General features: G+C 34.3%; 1 protein-coding gene across 3 annotated transcripts in view; it reads left to right on the forward strand.

The window, feature by feature from the left end:
• Nucleotides 1-22,331, forward strand: part of PIK3CA (phosphatidylinositol-4,5-bisphosphate 3-kinase catalytic subunit alpha) — a 78,122-nt gene extending 55,791 nt beyond the window's left edge. For all 3 annotated transcript variants that reach the window (XM_047100336.1, XM_047100339.1, XM_047100337.1), the window contains exons 7-21: nucleotides 1,645-1,750; nucleotides 2,261-2,413; nucleotides 2,500-2,634; nucleotides 7,334-7,458; nucleotides 8,570-8,651; nucleotides 8,980-9,144; nucleotides 9,367-9,470; nucleotides 11,255-11,426; nucleotides 14,198-14,304; nucleotides 15,028-15,149; nucleotides 15,978-16,056; nucleotides 19,510-19,680; nucleotides 20,252-20,369; nucleotides 20,477-20,628; nucleotides 21,427-22,331. In XM_047100336.1, the coding sequence (XP_046956292.1) occupies nucleotides 1,645-1,750; nucleotides 2,261-2,413; nucleotides 2,500-2,634; nucleotides 7,334-7,458; nucleotides 8,570-8,651; nucleotides 8,980-9,144; nucleotides 9,367-9,470; nucleotides 11,255-11,426; nucleotides 14,198-14,304; nucleotides 15,028-15,149; nucleotides 15,978-16,056; nucleotides 19,510-19,680; nucleotides 20,252-20,369; nucleotides 20,477-20,628; nucleotides 21,427-21,697 (2,062 nt within the window). In that variant the 3' untranslated portion in view covers nucleotides 21,698-22,331. The remainder of the gene's footprint in view (nucleotides 1-1,644; nucleotides 1,751-2,260; nucleotides 2,414-2,499; nucleotides 2,635-7,333; nucleotides 7,459-8,569; nucleotides 8,652-8,979; nucleotides 9,145-9,366; nucleotides 9,471-11,254; nucleotides 11,427-14,197; nucleotides 14,305-15,027; nucleotides 15,150-15,977; nucleotides 16,057-19,509; nucleotides 19,681-20,251; nucleotides 20,370-20,476; nucleotides 20,629-21,426) is intronic.

The following is a 22,331-nucleotide window of genomic DNA, read 5'->3' on the forward strand; positions in this document are numbered from 1 at the left end:
CTTCTGCCTATAATTATTGTTTCTTTTCCCTTTAGAATTCCTCATTACTAAATTCTCCCATTAAATGTAAGCTTTCTCTGCATCAAAAGACCGTATTTTTTTCATCTTTGCCCATAAATGGCACTTATTTTATTGATAAAGTTTATACCCTAGTTTGGCTAATTAAAAATAGAATTTCATAGAGTTATGAAAAAGCGTATTGAAAAATTTTCTTGGTTAATATCTAGCACTTGAGCGTTTACCATGGACCAGTTACTATTCTGATCACTTTATTTGTGTTATCTGACTGAGCCAGTCAGGCGCCCCTTCACTTGTGTTATCTCATTTGATTTTCACAACAACCTTATAGAGTAAATACTGTTATTAGTCTCATTCCACAGATGAGAAAACAGACAAAAGCAAGGGCTACACATTTAATAAAATAGTAGAAATAAGATTCTATTCAACTTAGTCTGACTTCTGAGTTTATAACTGGTAGCTGTTGCTATAATGTTTCGTAGCTATTGCTATATTGTTTCAAAACAAAACAATATGTTATACTTGGCTCTTTACAAATATGTCCAACAAAATAGACATAATTTCACGTGTAATATCCAGTAAATTGAAAGGAGTTTATCATAAATATTTGAGTAATTTTTTATCATCACTTTCTATAGCAACTTTTAATTCTTTCCTTATTATGAATGTTAAGTATTACCTCTCGTGAAGGAGTTATGTTCAACTTCAAATACTTCTGCTTTCATGTCCTTCATTTTATTAACATGCTGTCTTATTTAAGGGTTCTTCCGAGTAACATTACACCATATATAAGAGTAAATATGATTGTAATCATAATAGGAAATCTCACGCTTCTTGTTTAGTTTCTGTGTGCCTTTTCTATAAGCTGGTTTGTTTTTAATTTTTTTTTTTACTAAAGTGTAGCACAAATGCATACAAATATATAAATCTAATTGTATATTTCATTGACTTTTCACAAAGTTAATACCCATTTAACCACCATGCTGGTGAAGACATAGAACATTTGCCAGAAATATGACATTGCCCCTTCCCATTAACCTTCTCACCTCCCTAGACAACTACTATCCTGACTTCTAACATTGTTTGTTCATTTGAACTGTTTTTGAATTGTATCTAAATGTACTCAAGGCACCAATTTTCTTCTGTGTCTAGCTTCTTTCACTCATGTTTGTAAGATTTCATCCATATTGTAAGTAACATGTTTATTTCCATTGCTGTATAGTATACCATTATGTGACTATCCTGCAATTTATTCCACTTTTGGACATTTGGACGGTTTGTATTTGGGGGATATTTGCCAATACTCAAATACTCATCACTCCACAGTATATGAGATTTCCTGATTTCCTGATTTCCTGTTACTACACATCCTTAACCACATCCTTACCTTAGTGATATCTCCATGGTGTTTTATTTTGCATTTTCTGCATGGTAAATAATATTGACTACTTTTTTATGTTTATTGGCCGTTTGGATATGACCTTGTGAAGGATGCCTGTTCCAGTTGATCTCCAGCCTGCTTTTCATTTGATTTCTCTTTTTCTTGATGATTAGTAGGAGTCATTTATATACTCTGAATGAAGCCTTTTTATGGTAAATTATTTTTTCCTTTAACATTTTACATAGGTGGAATGAATGGCTAAATTACGATATATACATTCCTGATCTTCCTCGTGCTGCTCGACTTTGCCTTTCCATTTGTTCTGTTAAAGGCCGAAAGGGTGCTAAAGAGGTAAAGTATTTCAGAAAGAATAATTATATTTACTTCTAAAAGCTCCTAATTATAACTGCTGATTTGAATTTTTATCAAGAAATGGATTTTTTCGTCATTTAAAAATTGATCAAATATTTTAAAATTTTTAATAAATGAATGTGTCTAAGAGTAAGTACCTTTGGAGAGCTTCCCGAATTTATTTATGATGAGTATTTCCTGAGTTCACACTGATACAATTTTTTAAACATGCAAAGTGACTGCACACAAATACCTGTTAAATGACGACATGCTAATGTCTTCCTGGCTTGCTTTGGTTCATGTTACTTACTCATAAGTAAGGAAAAATACGTGTAATTTCAAATGGGGAAACAGAGAGTGCTTATACTTTCAAAAAAATTAATATGGCTTATTATAGATATCATTGTAATGATTAGTTATTGAATTCTTTCTGGGAAAGAAAAATGTTTTGAAATGCATTTTATAATTTAATCCACAGAGTAGTGAATACTTTTCTCTGTGTTTTTTAAGGAACACTGTCCATTGGCCTGGGGAAATATAAACTTGTTTGATTACACAGATACTCTAGTATCTGGAAAAATGGCTTTGAATCTTTGGCCAGTACCTCATGGATTAGAAGATTTGCTGAACCCTATTGGTGTTACTGGGTCAAATCCAAATAAAGTAAGCTTTTTATTATCATAAGTTAGAATTTTTCTTTCATTACAGTCAAGCATAATATATATGATAACTTTTATTCCATCTCTTAGGAAACCCCATGCTTAGAGTTGGAGTTTGACTGGTTCAGCAGTGTGGTAAAGTTCCCAGATATGTCAGTGATTGAAGAGCATGCCAACTGGTCTGTGTCTCGAGAAGCAGGATTTAGTTATTCCCATGCAGGACTGGTAAGGCAAATCACTGAGTTTTCTTAGCTCCTTGGGCTCTCAGACGGTATTGCGATATAATCCCATTCTCCATATGCTAATACTTTTACTGCAGCTCTTCCTCTTCTTAGTTTATTGAGCCCTCCTGCTTTCACTTAATAAGTATTTATTGAATGTAAACTATATGTTTATATTTATCGTATGAAAGGTACTGAGTAATAAAGTTGTGACCTAAAGAGACCTCCATTGTGTATGCAGTCTAATGGTAAAAATAGACATCAGAGTGGTAAAATCAGAAATAAAAGATTATAAATCATGGTTAAGTGCTATGAAGGAAAAGTCAATAGTGTGCCAAGAATGACTACAGAGGGTGGGGGGGGAAATCTAATATATATTGGATTCAAGAAAGAACTTATTTCTCTGAGATAGTAACTTTGAAGTTGAAACAAAAGTATGAGTATGTTGTTAGTTGAGCTTGGAAGCAGAGGAAATAACTTTACCACCATACTCCAGATTGCCTAGAGAAATTACATATAAAATGGAGTTTAAATATGGATCAAGTTGTCTCATCTTGGCCATTACTTTGGAACCACCATATACCTGGGTTTAAGAACCACTAACTCTCTACTATATCTCAAGGGCAAAGGTGTCAGTGCTAGGAGAAAAGGTTATTTTTGCTCTTTGTTGTCTCTTTCCCTAGTTCCAAATTTATCACTTTTTCTTTGGCCTGGTTTTACATTAAGATAGACCAATCAATGAATATGGGGTCGAGAGGTCCTGAAATATGCCTACCTGAATAACGGCAATACCCAGGGCCAGCTAGAATCCTGCACTGAGGAACTTTATTAGTTTACAGCTATGTTCTCAGTAAGGAGTTTACAAATCCCTTTTGTAAACTGATTAATAATAATCATAACTGGGGTGCCTGGGTGGCTCAGTCTTAAGCATCTGACTTCAGCTCAGGTCATGATCTCACAGTTCATGGGTTCAAGCCCCGCACCAGGCTCTGTGCTGACAGCTCGGAACCTGGCCTGCTTTGGATTCTGTGTCCCCTTCTCTCTCTGCCCCTCGCTCGCTCGCTCTCTGTCTCTCTCATAAATAAATAAACATTAAAAAAAGAATCATAATCATAACCTTCCTGCCTGTATACTTTCAGACACATGTAGCAGGCGTTTTGGTAAGTACAAATTAATTTAAAATCATCACTGAATTCTATCAGATACTAAAAGTACAATTAGCTTTTTTCACATTAAAAAGGAATTAATTTTCTTGGGGCACTTGGGTGGCTTAATCCATTAAGCGTCTAGCTCTTGATTTCAGCTCAGGTCATGAGCTCACAGTTAGTGGGATTGAGCCCTGTGTCAGGCTTCATGGTGAGAGTGCAGATCCTGCTTGGGATTCTCTCTTTTCCCTGTCTCTCTGCCCCTCCCCTGCTTGTGCTGTCTCTCTCAGAATACATAAACTGTTTTTTAGAAAAGGAATTCTTTTTCTTGAAAAATGTAGCTACTATTTTGTCAGTTTAATTTCTTGTTGATAATTGCTGACATTTGTCAAGTGCTTACTGTGTACCAAAAGTCATACCAATCACTTTTTCACATTTTATCTCATTTAACCTCAAAAGCAGTCTCTATGAAGGTAGGTACTATTATAATCCCTGTTTTACCAGTAAGGAAACAGGCTTAAGTTTAACTTCTCCAATGTCACTGTTTAATAAGTATTGAGACTCTCTTAACTCTTCTGCTATAACTGAACAGGAACTCCTTAATTTTGAAATTGGGATTGAAATATTGATGAGCATTCATTCCCATAAAATGTCCATAGTCCTGTCTGATTAGGTATACCTATAAACCATTTGAATTATCAGAGTCAAGTTCACTTTAAAACTCATTGATTTCCTATTTTATTCATACATTCATCACTGAATTCAGTTTACCATCAGAGTCTGTTGTGCCAATTAGCTTTTGACATTTTGTTTTGTTTTCTTTTTTGAGCAGTTCTAACTCTTTGTAAGGATTAATATTTTATTACTCTTTTCTTTCTGGGAAGAATTTTTTCTTTAAAGGAAAAAGAAAAATTTTTTATTTTTATTATAGAATAAAACTGGGTCAGTTTTTCAGTTACCATTGGGTCTGTTGAAAACTTTTATAAATCTAGGATACAAATGATACCCCAAAGGTCCTGGGAGGTAGAGGGGACAAATTCACCCCAGTTGAGAACCACTACTCCAGTCTCTAATGTTGACAGTAAATTGATCATATAGGTTAAACATCAGGTAACAATATCTTAGATGAATTTTCTCAAACTCAAGAAATGGTGAGTGAACAACATATTAACAAGAACAAAAAGGGAATGTGATATTCACAGTCATTCAACAGGAATAACCTCATCACACAATATTTTTTTTTATAAGAACCTGGACCATGCCTTATCCTTCTTCCAGTTTTAATGATGCTGTACACTAAAATTTACCTGATACACTTTTTAAGTGAAGAAACATCACAGGCAAGTGTGTATACAAAGATGATTGAAGGAAAAAGGTGACGTAGAAATTTTTTAATTTCTTGGATTACTGTCCGAGTTTTCAAAAGTAATACATTTTGACAATTCAAGTACAAGAAGAAAAACCAGAAGTAATGATAAGCTAGAACTTATTAGCTATCTATTTGAAATTAGGAATCAGTATATACTGATAAATTATGTATGTTCCAGGTTTTTGCATGACCGTTGATGACCAAGGAGTTAGTGGCATTCAAAGTATGTTGCCCATTTTGGATTATGAATTTAGTTTTACTGTGTTTAAATTCTTTTTTTTTAATGTTTTATTTTTGTTTATTAATGGTTTTTAATGTTTTATTTTTGAGTGAGAGAAAGAGTGAGAGAGACAGTGTGAGTGCAGGAGGAGCAGAGAGAGAGGGAGACATAGAGTCCAAAGCAGGCTTCAGGCTCTGAGCTGTCAACATAGGTAGAGCCCATTGCATGGCTTAAGCCCATGAGTCCACTTGTGAGATCATGACCGGAGCCATAGTTGGACGCTCAACCAACTGAGCCACCCAGGCTCCCCTACTGTGTTTAAATTCTTAATAAGATGTCTAATAAAATTGTTTTTCACAAAGCTTTTTCACAAAGCTTTTTCACAAAGCTTTTTCACAGTTGTTTATTCTGTAAGTTATTTTGAATTAAAAGTAAAAGCAGATAAAAATAAGCAAATAATATTGAGTACATTGGACCAAGATGATAAATGATAATGACAAATGACAATGATGACTTTTCCTGGTGAATTGAGGGTTAAGTATTTATTATCTCTTACCTGGAGTATTATAATAGCCTAAATGGTCTTCCTCAGTCCACAGAGCAGCCAGAATAACCTTTATGAAACAAATCAAATCATGATATTTATCCTTTAAATAGCTTTCACTTAAAAAAAAAAAAAAAAAAAAAAATCCAGACATTTCATCCTGATTTGCAAGTTTTACATGCTCTGAACAGACCTCCTGTCTCTCCTCCCCCTCATCTACTAGGCTTCAGGCTTACAGATCTTCCTGCCAAACTCCTCTCCTTGGGTCACTTTCACTGTTTCCTCCATCTGCAGTTGTCTTTTCCTTCATCTAAGTGTGGATGGCTCTTTCTTGTCATTTGGATCACAAACTAAATATTCCCTTCTCAGAGGCCATTTCCAAACACCCAGTGTGACATGCCCACTCAGTCATTCTCCGTTACATCACCCAGAGTATATCAACTCTCGAATATTTTTCTTATTTGTTCATTGAATTTTTTCACTATAATGGACGCCCTGTTAGTGCAGGTTCTTTTATTATTTAAGACCCCAGCAGGAAGAACAAAACAAGGCACAGAGTACATGTTTTAATATTTGTTGATGGACATGTGCCAATGATATTTCTGTGAACTATTATATAAAAACAATATTTAAATGTTAGTATAATGTTAACAAATGTTAATAAAAACCAAGTAGCATGGATGCCTGCTTTCATTTTTAGCCATTGGGGATATGTGTAACCCATTCGAAGGAATGTATATATGTTTTCATAATAAATTAATATAAATTCAGAATTATTCATTATGCAGTTAATATATCTGTATTTAAAGGAAATAAATACATTACTTGGAATCTTGGAATTATACTAAAAGTTATAGTGTTTTCATTTTAGTTTCTGAACACTTAACGTTCAGTGTTTTAATAGGGGTTTTTCTTTTCCTTTTTCTCTTATTTTTACCTTTTAAATTTGAAAGCCTTGCAGTGATTATAAGGATATACTCAAGCAAAGATTAGGAATAAAATAAATTCTTAGGAAAGAATTTACATTTTTATTTTATTATTTTACTATTGTTTATTTCCATTCCAGAAACATGAGCAGATTAGTTAATAGAATACTAGGAAGGGGCCTCACCAGTAAGACAAATTATTTACTGCTACCCCCTAGTATCCCAGTCTGGGCTTATCCTTGACTAATTTGGCAGTTACTGTTCTGTGGTTGGTGGTAATGTTAACTTAGTAAGATACTGGATTTGTTCCACAAATACTGCCTTAAGTTGATTCTTTCCTGTCCCTGAAAATAAAGTCTTGTGATGAGAATAAACTGTTTCACAACAGTTAATAAGCAATGTAAAGTTATTGGCATTTTTCTTTTTTTGTAGATCACTCATGAATCCAGGGGAAAATAATGGCAAAGAAAATCTTATAAGATATTACTTTATTTTACAGAGTAACAGACTAGCTAGAGACAACGAATTAAGAGAAAATGATAAAGAACAGCTCCGAGCAATTTGTACCCGAGATCCTCTATCTGAAATCACTGAGCAAGAGAAAGATTTTCTGTGGAGCCACAGGTAAATGTTAAAATGGAGATTCCCTGTTTCTTCTATTAAAGAGAAAGAACTGATTTTGGCTTGTCTTACAGATTCTGTCATACCTGTTAAAGTACATAAAGCATAATTTACGTGACTTTTTTATTATAAACATTATTCTTTTTAAAGCTGTGGATGAGGATCAGTATTTCTAGCAAACCACGCTCCTTTGGTACTAACCTTGAATCTTAAACCCTTGAAGCCTTTTTTAAAATTCTGAATCCCTAATAGCACTTTTTTAGGATTTGGTTTTTGGAGCTTTTTTTAATGAAATTCAAGATCCAAAAAAAAACCTAGTAGTTTTAGATCAATTTAGTTGTGATTTAGTTGGTCTAGATATTTCCATTTTAAGGCATTCCTTCCATTTTTTTTTCTTATACCTCCTCAAAGTAATAGTGCAGTGCTTTATTTTCACTTATGAAGAAATTATCCCACTACTTGGAAAGTATACAGTGGTTTATTTAAATAAAGCAGTTGCAGTGCATTTCTGCAGAAATTTTGTCCAGCGACTTAACAGTAGAACTGGTGACTCTTTGCATGGTTTCTGTTGCATAAGTAGGTAAATTAAAAGAGCTATATAAAGAGTGTTATGAGGGGCGCCTGGGTGGCGCAGTCGGTTAAGCGTCCGACTTCAGCCAGGTCACGGTCTCGCGGTCCGGGAGTTCGAGCCCCGCGTCAGGCTCTGGGCTGATGGCTCAGAGTCTGGAGCCTGCTTCCGGTTCTGTGTCTCCCTCTCTGTCTGCCCTTCCCCCGTTCATGCTCTGTCTCTCTCTGTCTCAAAAATAAATAAATGTTAAAAAAAAAAAAAAAGTGTTATGAAATAAAATCATAATTTTTTCTAAGTATTTGTCTTCCATTTGGATTTTTCTTTTGTCTTCCTTGCCATTATAACTATGTCTAAGGATACATGTACGTATATATACAACTATAGTGTTAAACACTGATTTCTTTTGATTTTAAGGAAGGCTAGTAATGGTGAGTTTTAAAAGTGTTTGGAACTTCTTAAAGATTACATAGTTGAAGATTTAGATATGTAGGCCTTTTGAATAACATGCAGAAATGTTTTTTGTTTTGTTTTGTCTTTTCCACACAGACACTATTGTGTAACTATCCCTGAAATTCTACCCAAACTGCTTCTGTCTGTTAAATGGAATTCTAGAGATGAAGTAGCTCAGGTAAATGCATGTTGGAGATTACGGAATAACTGTTGTATAAAATTGGTATGTTGTTCAAATCATTTTCTCTCAGAAAGTCTGCATAAATGTAAGAGGTGAAATAGACTATGTTTTATATTAATAATGGTAATATGGTGGAGAAAAATACCATTCAAACTGCTTCTACTGATAAAATTAATTAGAATTGAACATTTTAAGCACTGAATTCATGAGAAGAGCTCTTATCTAAACCAATTTTAAAATAAGAAATTAAGACAGTGTCTTAACAGCATTCACTCACAACTATCCTATGCTTTTTAAATACGATTTATTGTCTTTCTTATAACAGATGTACTGCTTAGTAAAAGATTGGCCTCCAATCAAACCTGAACAGGCAATGGAGCTTCTGGATTGTAATTACCCAGATCCTATGGTTCGAGGTTTTGCTGTTCGATGCTTGGAAAAATACTTAACAGATGACAAGCTTTCTCAGTACTTAATTCAGCTAGTACAGGTAAAATAATGTAAAATAGAAAAATAGTGTTTTATTCTAAATCTGTGCAACTTTACCCAAACCGTGGATCTTTATCTACCCTGGTTTTATGCTTTTTTAAAAATCAGTTTTATTATCAGTAGTGACTACTTGCTTTCTAAAAAATTCTCTGTAAATCTAACCATGCAAAAACTGACCCTGATTAACGCAAAGTTGTTTTTATGTTTGTGTTTAATCACATAGGTCCTAAAATATGAACAGTATTTGGATAACCTGCTTGTGAGATTTTTACTCAAGAAAGCATTGACTAATCAAAGGATTGGGCACTTTTTCTTTTGGCATTTAAAGTAAGTCACGCTATTTTCCCATTAAATTCTTAGGTATATATTACTTGCTTTCTTAATAGATCTATAAATATTCGTTACTTATATACTGTTGTTTTGTTTGTCTGGAAGACTATTCCATAATGAAAGTATATTTGTAAGCTTCCCCTCAGGTTTTTTTCATTTAAAAAAAAATTTTTTTTTTAATGTTTATTTATTTTTGAGACAGAGAGAGACAGAGCATGAACGGGAGGGGCAGAGAGAGAGGAAGGCACAGAATCCGAAGCAGGCTCCAGGCTCTGAGCTGTCAGCACAGAGCCCAACGCAGGGCTCGAACTCACGAACCGTGAGATCACGACCTGAGCTGAAGTCAGACGTTCAACCGACTGAGCCACCCAGGCGCCCCTCCCCTCAAATTTTTAAATAAGCAATAAAATTCAAACTGAATTTTATACAGAAATTAGAGCTGAAATATTTTTAAAGACTTATATTTTTCTTTAAGCAAAACAAAATTTGCTAGATTAATATTGCTTAATATTGCAGTTGGTTTCATTGTATGTGTGGATTAAAATACCCAAAATTAAAAAAAAAGATCCTACCTCAGAATTCAGAACAATAATATAAAAATCCCAAGTTTCTTACTAGAAAACAAGCAAACAAGCTAATTAAGAATAAAAAGTATTTTGTAGAATATGATCTAATACTCAGTGTCATCACAAGTCATACACTGTTTTCTAAATTTAGAAAGATTTAAAATTAACTTGATATCTTTATAATTAACCTGATTTTTTTAATGTTAAAATGAATCAAAGGTGGAATCTTGAAGCTAGGTCTAAAATAACTTAAATTCAAAGACAGTATAGAAAAGGTGCATGTATGCCAGAAGAGTTAAATAGTACTCACTGAGCTCTTCACTCCCTCCCTATTCGTTTTATTACTTTTGTGCCTAATTTACTTTTTTTTCATGTTTATATTTTTTTTAAGTTTTTATTTAAATTCCAGTTAACATGCAGTGTGTATTAGTTTCAGGTATACAGTATGTACAATGTGGTGATTAAGCACTTCCATACAATACCCAGTGCTCATCACAGCCAGTGCTCTCCTTAATCCCCATGCATCTAACTCACCCCCCCCCACCCCCACTCACCTCCTCTCTGGTAGCCATCAGTTCTATATAGTTAATAGATTTTGTGCTGACATTAGTAAATGAAAAGTAGTTGAAATAGGCCTAAAATCTAGTTTATTAAATTCACAATTCCAGGAATGATCTTAAACTCTTGATTATTTTTGCTTACAAGTGATAGGTTTTGAATCACTTTATTGTTAGTATGATTATAACATTTATTGGATTTCAGAAATGGGTTTTCTTATTTTCTTAAAAGCGATTATATACATATACTCATTTAAGACCACATAGCGGCACCTGGGTGGCTCAGTTCGTTAAGCATCTGATTTTGGCTCCGGTCATGATCTTGTAGTTTGTGGGTTCGAGCCCCACATCAGGCTCTGTGCTGACAGCTCAGAGCCTGGAGCCTGCTTCAGGTTCTGTGTCTCCCTCTGTCTCTGCCCCTCCCCCACTTGCACGTGCGTGTGTGTGTGTGTGTGTGTGTGTGTGCACATGCGCACGCGCACTCTCTTTCTCTCAAAAATATTAAATAATTTTTTTAACAGTAAACATTTAAAAATTTTTAAAGGACCATGTATATATATATAATGTGTGTGCGCATCTGTGCACGTGCGTGCATGTGTGTGTGTGTGTGTATGGGTTTCTTTTTTTTTTTTTTTTTAATCTTACACTGTTCTTTTAGATCTGAGATGCACAATAAAACAGTTAGTCAGAGGTTTGGCCTGCTTTTGGAGTCCTATTGTCGTGCATGTGGGATGTATTTGAAGCACCTAAATAGGCAAGTTGAAGCTATGGAAAAGCTCATTAACTTAACTGACATTCTCAAACAAGAAAAGAAGGATGAAACACAAAAGGTATGTGACTCTTTAGATTGCTTTTGAGACCCTTCATTGCAGTGGGGCAAGGTAATTTGAGAGTCCGATGTAGATGCAGATTGTGAACATCAGAATCAAGCATATCAGGATTTGGATCCATGTTCCACCGCCTCTCAGCTGTGTAATGTTAGACATGTTATTTAGTGTTTGAGATCCATTTTCCTCATTTATAAATCGTACCGATACTTTCTTCGTAGTGTAGTTGTGAGCATTAAATTACATGACAAATGCTGAAGCACATATCACAGTCCCCAGAACACAAAAGGTACTCAATAAATGTACTCTGTTCTTTCCCTTCTTTCTCTTCTACATCACCGTAACTTGTAAAATGATTTTTTTCGTAATTTTCATCATTTATTAGCTTTTAGTAATGACCTTGAAAATAAGTGTTTGGAAATTAATTTGTATGTTTCTAAGTTTAAAATGGACTCTTAGGTGGGGCACCTGGGTGGCTCAGTTGGTTGAGCATCCAACTCCGGCTCAGGTCATGATCTCACAGTTTCTGGGTCAAGCCTGGCATCAGGCTCTGTGCTGACAGCTCAGAGCCTGGAGACTGCTTCAGATTCTGTTTCTCCCTCTCTGCTTTCCCCTCTTCTGCTTGCACTCTGTCTCTCTCTCTCTCTCTCTCAAAAAATAATTTTTTTAATGGACTCGGGCGCCTGGTTGGCTCAGTCAGTTGAGCTTCCAACTCTTGATTTCAGCTCAGCTCATGATCTCACTGTTGTGATCGCACATTGGGCTGTGCACTGAGTATGGAGCTTGCTTGGGATTCTCTCTCTCTCTCTCTCTCTCTCTCTCTCTTTCTGCCCCTCCCCTGTTCACATGCACTCTCTCTCTCTGTAAAATACAAAATACAATAAATACAATAAAATGGACTCTTAGTCACCCAGTGAGCATTATCACACACTCGTCATCGGCAGTCTAGCTTAGTGTAACTGAGGAATATGAAATGTAAAGATTTCTCATGACCTTTCCTCCTCTCTATCCTTTATTCAATCTACCACATGCTATAGTAAAAGTGAGATCATTCCTCATCTCTAATGAAATGGAAAAAAAAAAAAAAATCCCCGTATATTGATGAGTTCCCAAGCACAAGAATATAAATTAGCACTACTGAATGAATTTTTCCAATACCTTAATATTGCATGAAAAAAAATTAAAAGACAGTTACTGTATTAATCTAAATGTCATAGAGTCTGTGACTGAGTTGACTTTATTGAACTTGTGAAATGTAAGTTCAAATAAAGGTTATTAGAAAATAATTGTACTGTTTCTGATTCTGGGAATCATGAACAAGAGTAGACTAGTCTGCTTTGAAAGAATAAAACTTATTATATTTATATTGTAACTGATTGAAGAAAAAAGAAACTAGATATTAAATTTGCAAATATAAGGGTTTCTTTAAAGCTAGATTTTTCACAGCCTAATATCACAGATTGGCTCTGATACAGTGGATTAATTAGGAACGTGAAAGTCATTACATTAGTATTGGCTTAAATGGGATTGTGACAGGAAACTAAGAATGCTGTAGGTACAAAAGCGTTTCTTTGGTGTCGTGTTTTAGCATAACCATGGTAAAGCATAGGAAGCAGTGTGCTAACATTACGGTTGATAATGGTAGAAAAAGAAATGCCTTTACATGAGCAAGAGTTGCCCTCGTCAGTGATAACTGCATTTTCTAGCTACTCATCCATAGTGAGAAAGAAAAAGAAAAAAAAAAAAAAAGCTTTGTTACTAAAATTACAGCACAAAAATTATTTATTGTTAATTCCTTAGCTTCTAACCTCTTTCGTCCCTCACTTACCTTTTATATTTTTGACAGATGAAGATTTTCTAAAATAAAATGGCAGTTATTACATGCTATATAGTTCAGCAGTCTGGGCTCTGGTTTCAATTGATTAGCAAGAGTGGCACCTGGGTGGCTTAGTTGGTTAAGTGTCCCAATTCTTCATTTCGGCTCCCGTCAGGATCCCAGGGTCATGGGATTGAGCTCCATGCCAGGCTCCCGTGCTGAGTGTAGAGCCTGCTTGAGATTCTCTCTCTCTCTCCCTTAGTCCCTCTCCCCCTACTCAACACTCTCTCTCAAAATAAAATAAATCTTTTTTAAAAATTGAGTAAAAAGAGATGTTTCTGCATACATACTAAACCTGAGTATAGCGTGAGACTCAGTGTAACATGTTTTTATAAATACTTTTCGAACAGTTTCTTTTAGCTTCACTAGATGTTTTTTAACACTCAACAGAGAAATGAATATGGTGTTTTCTGCAAAGCTTAAAAGTAAAGTTACTAAGCTGACGTGATGTCTCCATAATTTTTCCTCTGGAACAAAGATCAGCAAACTCTTTCTTGAAAGGCAAGATAGTAAATATTTTAGACCTTGTAGGCCATGCAGTCTCTGTTGTAACTACTCAACTCTGCTATTCTAGTGTGAAAACAGCCAGTATCTAAATAAATTGGCATGGGTACATCCAATGCAGTTTGATTTACAAAAACCTCCATAGTTGACCAAGCCCTGCTATAGAGGCAAAACGTGTCTGTGTCAGTGTGCAGAATTGTCACAGGGGAGTACACGGTGCTGCCCCTCCTGCCTTTGCCTGAGTTGTGTTGCTCTGTGCAATAGAAATCCTTCTGATCGAAATACAGGATATGGATTCACAGACTATACAGTACTGAGGTTCCAGCATATAAAAGCGATTAGCAGTTAGTGTTACCTTTTATGAAATCTAACCATGATTGTGCTTATTTATTAGGTACAGATGAAATTTTTAGTTGAGCAAATGCGGAGACCAGATTTCATGGATGCTCTACAGGGTTTTCTGTCTCCTCTAAATCCTGCCCATCAACTAGGAAATCTCAGGTAACGTACCTTATTGGAAGTTTTATTGATGTTTAAACAAGTACCCTGTCTGGAGAAAATCTGGAGAAAAGTTAAAGTGTCCATTATAATTAGAATGTTCAATTATATATGCTTCTCTCTCCTGTTATCCTACCCTGCAAAATAAGAGTTGTTCAATTTCCTTAAGTTCAGAACTGCATTTAGTCAGAATGAGTTTTTACTACTTTAATAATACAGTTTAAAACTTTCTCTGGCCAGAATTTCTGGTTTCATACAATACAAAAATGTAGTATCTGGGGGCACCTGGGTGGCTCAGTCAGTTAAGCGTCCAACTTCGGCTAATGAGCTCACGGCTTGTGAGTTCCAGCCCTGTATCAGGCTCTGTGCTGACAGCTCAGAGCCTGGAGCCTGCTTTGGATTCTGTGCCTCCCTCTCTCTCTGCCCCTCCCCCCCCCCAAAATAAACATTAAAAAATAATAATAAAAAAAAGAAATGTAATATGTGTAAAACTAGTGGTATGTCCCTATATTTGTTGAAAATTCCTATGTTATCATATAAGAAATTTTTAACCTTAATATTTATTTTTTCTTTATACTCCCCTTAGAAATGAATTCATAAATGGAAGGGAGAAGGTTTTAAGTTTTTATAAGACTTCAAAAACTATACTGTGTATTTTAAAATAAATTTGAGGGTAAAAGAATAAAAAATGTAAGGTACCTGGTAAAGTTTTTAACTATTTTAAAGGCTTGAAGAGTGTCGAATTATGTCCTCTGCAAAAAGGCCACTGTGGTTGAATTGGGAGAACCCAGACATCATGTCAGAGTTACTCTTTCAGAACAATGAGATCATCTTTAAAAATGGGGATGGTAAGGAAGAGTATTAATGAACTTATGATGCATGAATTTAGCTATCTTTTTATACACAGGATATTTATGAACTATGAAGACTATTGAAAGCTATTTAAGGAATATGCATGTGGTTAAAATATGTAATATTAAACAGATGTCTTAACCTTTAGAACATGTATGTATGATCATTAAAAAGAAAAGAAGTACTAAATTGAGAACCAAATGGCCTGAAATAACTTTCTAACTATTTGCTTAGCTGTGTGAGTATCCATTCATTCCATAAATATTTGATGTGCTAAGCCATCAAATTGTAAAAATAAAACAGAATCCCTGCCCTCTTAAAGTTTACAGTCTAGCAGGGAGAAGAGAGATACTAAACAAATAATTACAAAAATAGAATTACACTATGTTACAAAAGAAAAGTGTAGTCTACTAAGAAATATTAAAGAAGGTTCTAATGTACTTGGAAAACAGGTTGCTGGGGGAGCAATGGAAGGATTTTTGATGGGTTGCCTTTGGGGAATGACATTTCAGCACTGAATTCTATTAGCCCCAATATGTTAATATAAACAAGTTCAAATCTAAGGATTCAGAAAAATAAGTACTTTAAATATTTTAGTCTAAAATTTTTCTGAAATACATAGTAGCTTATCCTACATTGTTATGCAGATGGGTTTATGCAGATACTTTAGAGTGGGTTAAAGAATCAAAATATTGCTTCCTTATAGATCAATTTGAAAAGTAAATATAGCTGTATTTATTTTCTGTTTGAAAGCAGTGTGATAACATGACACCCAAATTTGCATTTATGGCATTAAGTGGTGGTACATATCATTTGAATTGCAGATTTACGGCAAGATATGTTAACACTGCAGATCATTCGCATTATGGAAAATATCTGGCAAAATCAAGGCCTTGATCTTCGGTAGGTAACAAGTAAGGCAACATGTATGTTAAAAAAGTTATCCTGAGAAAGTAAACTATTAGTAAATATCAGTTATAAAGCATAACGGGGCATTTATCTATAAGGAAATGTATGGAGTAGAGTAATACTAGTCGATTACGCTACTTTCATTTGTCTTCCTCTTCTTTGCCTTAGAATGGCTAAGAGATTCAGGTAGGTAAGAAGAGGTATCTCTAATAAGCTGGTAAGGGCTCTACAACTGTGTCTGGAGTGTTACTGTTTGGGACATGACATAGAAGACGCAAAAGCCCCCTATTTTCATTCAGAAGTTAAGAGGTTTAAAGACAATTTCTTTCATAATATAAATTTTGTAATTTTAAAACTTTATAAAGCCTCTAATCTTGAATCAGTTTGATAGCAAAATTTATGAAAAGAACTAAAAGAACTCAAAGCTTTTGCCCTTCGGAGCACCCGTGTGGCACTGTCGGTTAAGCCTCCGACTCTTGGTTTTGGCTCAGGTCATGATCTCACAATTTCATGAGTTCCAGCCCAGCGTCGGGCTCTGTGCTGACAGTGCGGATTCTGCTGGGGATTCTCCATCTCCCTCTCTCTCTGCCCTTCCCCAGCTCGCACTGTCTCTGTCTCTCTCAGGATAAATAAATAAGCTTTAAAAAAAAAAAAGAAAAAAGCTTTTGCCATTCTGTTGATTTCTGCCCAACTTTCTACAATTATCAGTATTATCTCTTAAGTTTTCTGTCATGCTTCATCTTGTCCTGGTCATTTCTTTTCTCGTAGTGTTTCCTTTTCTTTCTTATGTCTTTGCAAATCTAGGGTCATTCCGGCAAAGGCCACTCTCTCCAAAAGAAAAATGTCTGTTTAAGTGAGCATAGGAGTCAACTCTAGCTGCAGCAGCACAGTAGATTAGGGTCTGTTTGTATGCCTCTTAAAGATGGAGGGTAGCTGCTATATAAAGATGTGTCAGTGACACATAGTAGAACTCTCTTATTGCAGAAGAAAAATGGACACATCAAGTAATTTGCTAAAGTACAAAATTGAGTCATCATCTTCAAATTTTTAATTCCTGACTTAATCCCTTCTGCTTTCCAAAAACAATTAATGTTATATTAATCAAGTTTCCTCTTTTGGTATAATTTTCTATATCTGAGAGACACATGCCATTACTACCACTGTCCCCAGGGAAGTACAAAACAAAAGAGAGAATGCAGAACTAGACAGAGTAAAGAAGTTAACTGTAACTCTGGTAATTACAATATTTAATTGTGAATTAGAGACTATGCTAAAAAAGCACCTAAACTTACGCTAGATCATTGGAAGGTAAGTTGGATCTTCAAAAAGTTTTTGTTTTAAAATATTTTCTAAATTTCTTTAACTTAAGTAATTTAAGTAAACATTTTTTTAACTTTAATTATAAATAAAATATAAATTTAAGCAAAATCATAGCATTTTTATTCTTAACAAAACTTGGATTCTCTGCTTTATTTTTTTTATAACAAGCCTTACAGGAGTATGTGACTCTTTAAACTATGAGCATGTTCAACAGTAATAAAATTAAAATGTAAAGAGAGAATGAGCAAGAGTACAACCTTAAGAAATCCCTGTATTTATCAGGGCAGGTAGAAGGAAAGCTTCCAGGAAAGAAATGGTCAAAGGGATAGGTCAACCAGAATTTGTAATTCGCAGAATCCAAAAGAGAGGAGAGAGTCACAAACAGTTTATAGTATCAGGTGCTTCAGGGAATGTAAGACCATAAGGACTATGAAAAAGCCCTTGGATTTGATGATTCATGGTTAACTGTAAGAAGAATTGAGTCAGTAGAGTAGTAGGTGTAGAAGTTATGCTACATGGAATTCAGAAAATGAAAATAAGTGTGGATTGTAATCTTTTAGGAACTTAAGTCAAAGAAAGATGGAAAGAAGTGCCAGTAGCTTATGAGAACAACAGAGCAAGAAAAACCATACTTTTTAGTACTTACGTGCCAAATGGTATTTTTTTTTCATTGTCTCTTTAACTCCTCCTCACATCTCCCTTGACTACATGTCCTTTTTAATACCATGTGATGAATGGGAGGAATCCATACAGCACTTCTGTGTATCCAAGTATGGTTTTATCAAGAAAAAGCATTTGTGGGTTATTAGAGTTGTAAGTTGAACTAGCTACTTTTTTTTTTTTTTTTCATGGAACACCACTTTTACTTAAAGAATAACTAATAGATAAGTTTTGGTTATTGAGACATAGGTATTTGGCAGACATTTTCTTTCAAATGAGTTGATATGAGCCTATCCCTTCAAGGTGAACAACTGACACTATTGTCAAAGATCAAATTTGAGCTCTCAAGCAAAAATCAGAATTTTGAAAAACTTGTGTGTAAGCAGAACAGCTTCCTCCAAGTAAAGATTTTACTGAGGAAATCAGTGGTGTTATTAACAATTGTGATTTTTTTAGTTGGTATGATGAAACATACCAGCATTTGAAAGGTCTTCATAACTCAGTGAACTGGTATCTTCCAAGTGACCAATGCAGCATGTGATAAAGTCACATATGGGTAAAAGTTCGATTCAGAGGCAAGATAGACAAATGGATTTTAATGTAACAGAGTGTAAAGAGTTTAAGATGGTTTCATATTCCAAACTGCAACTTGAGAAACTACTTCTTATCCAGTTTTAGAATAGTACCAAAGAAAAATATCTACAGTTATCTGAAAAAGCTATTCCAATACTCCTCTTTTTTCTACCTACATAACAGTACAAGGCCGGATTTTCTTCATATGCTTCAATTAAAACACGGCATTAGATTGAGTACAGAAGGTGTACATGAGCATCCAGCTCAGCACTGTGGAATGAGACATTAGATTTTGAAAATAGGGGATTGTGTCACTGTTCTTACTAAGAATTATTTTAATATAAGGTTCTTCGTTTCATTAAAAAAATATTATTTATATTACTACAGAATAGTTTATTTTTAGATTAGTTAATACTTTAATTTGTTATTTTCTCTGTTTTAATTTCTATTATCAGTAGATATAACCCACATAAATAAAAGCTCTTTAGGATCTGGGTAATTTTTAAGAGAACAAAGAAGTCCTGAGACCAAATATCTGAGAACTGCTGCCTTAAAGTATTACTTAGATGTCAGTTAAACAAATTGAAATTCAGCCATATTTTTAAAGTCATAAATATTTACGCAATTTTAATTGCCACAATAATTTTCTTAATGTTTTTCTCTTACATAATTAAATGCTTTCTCATTTGAAGGTTATAACAAATGATGGCAGATAATTTTGAGGATTTTTCTAGGAATGTTTGTCATACTGTAATAAAAGAAAATTAAAATTAAAGGAGTGAAGATGATGCATGACAAATTTGCAAAAAGAATATTCCTGTAATTAGGCTATTAAAATATTTGCTATTTTAAAATGCCATCATTTAATTGCAAATGTTTTTGATCCTTTTTCAGAATGTTACCTTATGGTTGTCTGTCAATCGGTGACTGTGTGGGACTTATTGAGGTGGTGAGAAATTCTCACACTATTATGCAGATTCAGTGCAAAGGTGGCCTGAAAGGCGCACTGCAGTTCAACAGCCACACTCTACACCAGTGGCTCAAAGACAAGAACAAAGGCGAAATGTGAGTTTATTATTCTTGTCTTCCTGTGTTCATCTAAGTTTTTGTTAGCTGAGGCTTTTAATGGTTGTGTACATTTCTCTGAGACCAGAGAAGACATTTGTACTTACCTGGGAAAAAACTATGCTCAGCATTTGAAATGTTTGAGATTTTGTGTTTGAATGATCAGAATTGAATTGCTTATAATTTTGGTGAAATCCTATATACCCAGCTTTATACATCCAGTTTTAGGTATCTAAAATGTGTTTCTCTTATTGCTTATTCTTTAAAAAAAAAAAAAAATGATCATTGAACATTTCAAAATATACTTCAAGGTCACTGTTGAAATGATTAGAAAAAATGTTTTTTTATGACATGTTCAGTATTTTTTCACTATAATAAAAATTCCGCTTTAGTCAGAGGATATGTAGAAATGTACTTTCTGTCTCAAATCTTTGCACATAATTACTTCCTTTTCTTAATGTCAGCGATTGTTTTCCTTCTTCAGTAGAGACTTTGACCATCTTTTCCCAATTTGGACTGGCTTACTCTGTATTTCCACACTGCTGAAAAGGTGTTTATTTCTTCTTTGTAGATACGATGCAGCCATTGACCTGTTCACACGTTCATGTGCTGGATATTGTGTTGCTACCTTCATACTGGGAATCGGAGATCGTCACAATAGTAACATCATGGTTAAAGATGATGGACAAGTAATAGCTTTCTCTTTTTAAAATGTTTTGGCATTCTTAAATTTATTAATTCAGGATAATGTATTCTGCATTGGTCAAACTATAATATAATTATTTGTTTTTGAAAGCTATTTCATATAGATTTTGGACACTTTTTGGATCATAAGAAGAAAAAATTTGGTTATAAACGGGAACGTGTGCCGTTTGTTTTGACACAAGATTTCTTAATAGTGATTAGTAAAGGAGCCCAAGAATGCACAAAGACAAGAGAATTCGAAAGGTAAGTTCCAGAAATCAAAAATGCAATGTACCGAATTCTTGCTGCTCTATCAAAAATAAGTGATATTTTTCAAGCAACTTAATGTTAACATTTTGGCATAACTGAATATTTTAATGTGTTTATTTATTTGTTGTATAATGCTATGAAAAATGGAGGAAAACAATTTATTAACTAAGGCCTGAAATGATTTATTTAGTTAATTAAGGCCTAAGAAAGTGATTCTTAATCTTCTTAATATATTGAAAGTTTTTATTTACTATTGTTTAAATGATTGGACTACACCTTCTCTATATTGACAAATAATGTGTAGTGCTTAAGACAACATTTTTTAGTCCTACAATTTGAGGAAATCAGTCAACCGTAATTACCATGTGTATTCATAATTTTTCCTACCACCTTCTGGTATATCATCAGTCTATCTCAAACCTTAAAGTACTTTTAAATTCTAAAATCTCATTTTGTCTGTAACTCTATCCTGGCCGTAGCCCAAACCCTAAAGGCTTTAGTATGGACCAGTTCAAACATTTAATAAATCCTTGGTAAACTGCTAATGTGCCAGGCATCATTCTAGGTGCTGGTGATAAAGCAGTAAACAAAATCCTCATGGATTCACAGAGGTTACATTGTAGTGTGGGGTAAAGAGAGTAGAAAGTGTTGGTAAGGGGAGTGGGAAGAGAAATGCTATTTTTCATAGGTTTGCCCAAGAAGGCCTCTCTAATGACGTGACATTTGAGCAGAGACCTGAACATATTAACCCCAATTGTTCCATACTGATGAAACTGTTCTTATTACTTATAGGTTTCAGGAGATGTGTTACAAGGCTTATCTAGCTATTCGGCAGCATGCCAATCTCTTCATAAATCTCTTCTCAATGATGCTTGGCTCTGGAATGCCAGAACTGCAATCTTTTGATGATATTGCATACATTCGAAAGACCCTAGCTTTAGATAAAACTGAACAAGAGGCTTTGGAATATTTCATGAAACAAATGAATGATGCACATCATGGTGGCTGGACAACAAAAATGGATTGGATCTTCCACACAATTAAGCAGCATGCTTTGAACTGAAATGATAACTGAGAAACCAAAAGCTCATTATCTGGATTCTATACTGCACTGTTAATAACTGTCAACAGGCAAAGACTGATTGCATAGGAATTGCACAATCCATGAACAGCATTAGAATTTACACAAGAACAGAAATAAAATACTATATAATTTAAATAATGTAAACGCAAACAGGGTTTGAGAGCACTAAACTAGTTCATTTCAAAATTAAGCTTTAGAATAATGCGCAATTTCATGTTATGCCTTAAGTCCAAAAAGGTAAACTTTGAAGATTGTTTGTATCTTTTTTTAAAAAAGAAAACAAAACAAAAAAACCCCAAAATATATAGAAATGGTGGAGAAGGAAAAAGAATGATGTTCTTTTTTTGTCTTGCAAATGTTCTATGTTTTGAAATTGTGGACACAACAAAGTCTATTATTGCATTAGGTCCAAGGAAACTGAAGTTTGATGTTAAATTGCATTAAGATTAGAAAATAATGAAGATTTCTTATTTTTCCATTGCTGTTCAATTTATAGTTTGAAGTGGGTTTTTTTGACTCCTTGTTTAATGAAGAAAACTGCTTGGGGTGGAAGGGACTCTTGAGATTTCACCGGAGACTTTTCCTTTTTAATAAATCAAACCTTTTGACGATA

This window comes from Lynx rufus, unplaced genomic scaffold (genome assembly GCF_022079265.1).
Source record: "Lynx rufus isolate CCGP_SWC_20201006 ecotype Redwood Valley unplaced genomic scaffold, mLynRuf1.p SCAF_5, whole genome shotgun sequence".
Classification (NCBI taxonomy): Eukaryota; Metazoa; Chordata; class Mammalia; order Carnivora; family Felidae; genus Lynx; species Lynx rufus.